Source organism: Palaemon carinicauda, chromosome 17, assembly GCF_036898095.1.
Source record: "Palaemon carinicauda isolate YSFRI2023 chromosome 17, ASM3689809v2, whole genome shotgun sequence".
NCBI lineage: Eukaryota > Metazoa > Arthropoda > Malacostraca > Decapoda > Palaemonidae > Palaemon > Palaemon carinicauda.
Window position 1 is genome coordinate 26,926,398 of NC_090741.1, and position 5,480 is coordinate 26,931,877.

The 5,480-nt window shown below is 27.9% G+C and overlaps 1 protein-coding gene across 1 annotated transcript; it reads right to left on the minus strand.

Moving 5' to 3' along the window:
• Nucleotides 1-347: 347 nt before the first annotated feature.
• On the minus strand, nucleotides 348-1,136 carry LOC137656010 (proliferating cell nuclear antigen-like). The gene has a single exon (XM_068390198.1). It carries the CDS (start codon nucleotides 1,134-1,136, stop codon nucleotides 348-350), a length of 789 nt encoding a protein of 262 aa, XP_068246299.1.
• Nucleotides 1,137-5,480: the final 4,344 nt, after the last annotated feature.

A 5,480-nucleotide genomic window follows, 5' to 3' on the forward strand; every position in this document is an offset into this window, starting at 1 on the left:
ACCCCAACAACATGCTCATAATTATCTTCCGATTAATATTTTCTAAAAAGTTGATCTATCTTTATTTTTATAATTATTAATTAATTTTTATTTTCTTATTGTTTTTCAGTCCATATATTCCAAGCGTCCCTTCTTATAAATTTAATAAAATTAATAAAAAAGATATAAAATAGATATAGGAAAACTAATTAAAACTCAATAATTATATATAGAAATAATTTAATAAAATTATTATTAATATACAAGTAAATTTACTGGACAAACACTTATACAAAACACAACTACACTAATACAGTGTGATAAGAACGAATAACAACGGTTGTTAAAGTAATTTACGAAAATAATATTTAGCTATTATTCTCTTCCTCTATTTTTGGGGCCAAAAAATAGCGAATGTTGCCAACATCTTCAATACTATATTCCACAACCATAGGCACATTAGGGGACATGAAAAGAGATACCCTAGGAGAAAAAGCAGTAGCATTGGTAAACAAATTAAGGTATCTACACGAAAAGGTCATCTTGATGGGTTTTTGCGCCTCAACTTTTACGGTCCTTTCCTCGTTATCTTCACTAGACGTTTTTGTAAATTTTATATTTGCGGTGCCAATATCACCGGCAGTTGAAAATTTTACACTATCTTTAATGCAAGTTATGTCTATGGAATCTCCAAATTGACTAAGATCTCTACAGATAAGGGAAAATTCATTTGATGGCATTCTAATTGTGCAATTGTGTTCAATATCGGGAATATTTAAATATTCTTGATCTAAATTCATTAATTTCATTACATACTTAGATTTTTTTTGTTGACTGCGAGATTCAAAGATAAATGTGATCGTGTCCGCATTGTCTTGGGCCTTTATTGTTATAACATCATCATCGTCATTAGCACACTTTAATATTTTGGACATAACGGAGATGTTTATCCCCATAACTAGATCGCGTTCGCATTTGTATTTATCAAAACCTTCGGCGAGTAGATTAAGAGATACCAGAGAAACGTGGCTTGTATCCATGGCCTGTAGTTGAATGCCAGATTCTGTACAGACCCATGTCGCCTCATTTAACAACTCCTTGATGGCATTGGTGGCTTTATTGAGAATGCTGCTTTGAACGAGGCGGGCTTCAAACATTGTAAGGAATTTGTGCAAATATCGGCGCACACTTATAAATACTAGTAATACTATAAATATAAAAGCTAGGGAAAATATCCCAAATAATTTTTTTTATTTATGTGAAAATTCCCAAAATACCTATTCTTCCAGAATTATTATCGTGAATACTATAAACAAAGGGTTTATTCAAATTTAAAGGCAAATAATAATCCGGTCCACCATCCATATAGCAAGCATTTGCTTGTGCGTTCATTTCAGTTCCATTTTCATTATTATTAATATAAACACAAGTTTCAATAATAACGGTATTAACGGGCTGTAACCACCGCGTCTTCTCTTTTTCTTGTAAAATTCCTCGCAAATCGGCATTTTGTACTAAAGGAGCTAATTTTGGTATTCCTATAAAGGTGTCATTTAGTGTAAAGCTGTTATTAATATGAAATTTTGGCATAAATATATGCGTAAAGTTTATTTTTTGTTTCATTTTCTTCAGTTTTTCATGAATACCGTTTTTATTATAATTATTAATCACTTGATTTAATAATTCATATTTATAACAAATCTTATCTGGTAAAATAACTATCATACTCATATCATTATTTTTATAGGGGAACTCGTAAACATTACAAGTAAGACTACCAAATGTATCAGCGTAATTTTTGATGGGTGTTATCCCACATTTTTTCATCATGGGTATTTTCCTGGTTTTATTGGGTTCGACATAAAAATCTCTCGATTCAGTATCAAACTTTTTAAATTTATATACCCATTCACCAAAATATTTTGACTTTGTCATAAAATAAATTCTAGTTTGATTTTCGATATTTCCAACAAAATTTTCATTGTTTTTATTGTTGTTATTTTGATAAACCCACCCACAACATTTAGCCCATTCGTTTATTTGATTGTGTTCGTTTTGAGATTGTGGGATAGTTTTAATCGTAAAGTTCGAAAAATCCTTCTGTATTGATTTCATATATTCTTCAAATGTTATCTTTTTCATAAATTGGAACGAGACAAAGTCCTATATTTTTATATGAAAACGATGAAAATGGTGATATATTTGATAATATTTCCTTGAGTCCGTTTTTTTTTAGCAAACTTAAAGTAGTTTCGGTTGCCGCTGGATAAAGAATTTTTAAAAGATTAAAGATACAGTTACTATCTAAAACCGGGTTTACAACTTTGTCGTTGGTTGTAACGGTTTTTATAAATATATCTATAAAGAGTTGATTTTCGTCCTCGGCCATGGCTGCGGCGTGTTGTACTAACCAACTAGCTTTAATGACCACTCTTTTTATTGTTTAGAGGGGCCGAGAATGGGTGGATAAAGGGGGTTAGGGGTGGGTGGGTTGGTAGGTTTTTTTATATTCCACATCTTTCCCCTGGAATATTTAATTATTATTATTAGTCATATTTTCAATGTGACTAACTCTTGAATTTATTTCATTTCAACCTACGTTTTATCATTTTTTTTATTAAAGGTGATAAGTTTTAACATATTATTTATACTATATCACACTTTTATTTCATTTCAACCTACGTTTTATCATTTTTTTTATTAAAGGTGATAAGTTTTAACATATTATTTATACTATATCACACTTTTTTCTATTTACTACCAAACAACAATATTTTGAAAAAATTCTTAAACAATTGAATAATTACACTGTTAATAATAATAATATTAATATTTATACTAAAAAATATTAATATTATATATATATATGCACGCGTATTTATTCAAAAGATAATTTCTTTGTGTTTTGAAATTATTATTTGGTAAAATTTCATAAAGTGATCAAAATTTTATATATTAACAAAATGCATAGCGGTCACCTAAATTTTAAATCATTTGTTCCGGGAATAGAAACAACCATCGATATGGAACATTTCTTAAAGGATTATTTTAATGACTTGAATAGTACATCCCCTCGATCTTTACCTTTTACGGCTAGTGAATTTTCAAAATATAATAAGTATGTTATACCCCTAACACATGAAAGGTGTATCATGACTACTTCCATCGAAAAAAAAGAGACCACGTCATTTTATACTGTTTTACCTTACTATGGAAATGATAATGGGATAAAAAAGGATTTGAAATTATCAGATTATAATTTTTTCATTAAAATGTCATTAGAAATTAAGAATATAGATAGACTTTATGGTCTCCACATTTCAAACAATGATATTTTATTGATTATTAGACTACAAATTAAAGAAAAAATCTATTATTTTTTTATATACAGTCAAATAATTTTTAGATTAAAATACTCCTATTTTCATTTCCTATTTTTTACTAAAGATATAGAAATTTTTAAAAGGATAATTCTAGCATATCCGAGGGGTATTATTGATAGAGATAAAATATTTAATATGATTAATGAGAATCAAGAACATTATTTTCCAAATCTCAAAAATGCGTGTTTAAATGTTATGTCGCGATTAGATTTTATGAAATATCAGATTCCTATCATATTCCACAAAGAATTACAAAAACATGCTGAAATAAATAAAACTTTGAATGTTTTTTGTTTGTGTTTAAAATTTGTATTAGAATTGGGCAATAAAATTCGAAATGATGATTTTATAATTTGGCCAGATTATTTACCAATATATTGTCAAATTGTGTCTAAAAATAATTACTACACCAAGAATGAAAATTGTGATTGCTCAAAAAAAATATTAGACATTTTCATTTTTAAGTAAATTTTGACGATCTTATATAACTAAAATACAAAATCTTATATGAAAAAATAGTTATGTAAATAAGTGCAGCTACTTTACTTGGGGATGAATCTAGCGATAGTTCGCTTGCAAGAATTTGTGAAATTTGAGTAACGTCGTTGTTAGTTATAAGGCCAGCATATATAGCTTCAATAATTACAGCCTTTTTCCCTTTTATGTCACCACATGCGGTACCGATGGAATTCCACAAATTTTGATCATCAGAGTTATGCGTCATGATAAAACTCATTAATCCATTAAACAATTTATATATATTGCCAACGTGTTTCTTTTTTTCTGTGTCTATAGAAAAAATCTTAGCTTTTTTTCCTGTTTTATTCTACCAATCTAAATCTAATGATTTAATTAAACATTCCGTTCTACTACCGGAAAAGGTTTTTTTATCATCAGTTGAATAATTTTCCACTACACAATTAAATTTTTTTGTATCATTGATATAATTTTCATGAGCATTTAAGTAATAAATAAAACACAAGGCCTCATAAATTTCTTCGGTTGGATTATATTTAAGTTTATCGAAATATGATTCGAATGGTCTAACATCACCCGACTCCTGTAAAACACGATTTATGTTGTCTATCATATATCGAAAAATATTTAAATTTGTATATGTTTTCAATAGAGGATTTCTTTGTCCATGATATGGCGATAAACTCACGCTGTTTAATATTTCCTTATCTATGTGCCTACACAAAAATTTTAACTCCCTAGAATCATAAGTCAATCCTGGAACGTTATAATAGGATTTTTGAATTTTTGATAATATATGATTTAATAAATTATTATCCACTTGTTCTATATTCATTTTTTTATAGAGTTGATGTGTTGTTTCGTTATTTTTTAAATATGAACAATAAAGAAAAACTTGGAGTGAATTGTATAGAATTTTTTTATTTTCTGAATATTATCATTATACAAGCGTCTTTTTATTATGATTACAGTACTAAACTTCATAGCGGCAGTACATTGGGTAGCAAATAAGAAACCTTTTTGTTATTATTCAATATCTATATTTTTTCCTCTGCATAACTGACATTCATTTAAAAGGTTTTTGTGTGGGATTTTGGGATAAATATTTATTTTAGATTGAACACAAGACAAGCACATAATATGACCACACCTATGCACGAATGAATTAACCGCACGACAATTATCCTCTAGACAAACCGAACACAAATATAAAAAATCTTGTAATATTACAGATACATTATTAACCAAGTGTGGTTGCCAAAAATGGCATAAAGTATTTGAATTATCAACCATTAATTCCCCGTTTTTATATTCTATTATTATTTTGACCACCGATAAATTATCACATAAATCATATTCTTCCTTGGAAAATGTATTCAAACAATAATGATTACTCAGTAAATCTTTGTAAGTAACCAATTTTGGAAATTGTTTTTTTTTTAAGTCATGATACATTTTATTTTCCCAAAATCTATTTTCACACAAACAAAAAAATTGTTGGGCGAGTTTATTTTTATTTGATTTATATTTTGCTATGGGATTACCAGCATAAATGAAGGCATTTTTACTTTTGTTTCCCATATTTTTTTTATATTTTTTTCCCTTTCTAGATTTTATTTTTCGGTGCCATCGACAATAAAA

Coding starts and splice junctions, on each gene's coding strand:
- LOC137656010 (XM_068390198.1), bottom strand. CDS start 1,136: ATGTTTGAAGCCCGCCTCGTTCAAAGCAGCATTCTCAATAAAGCCACC.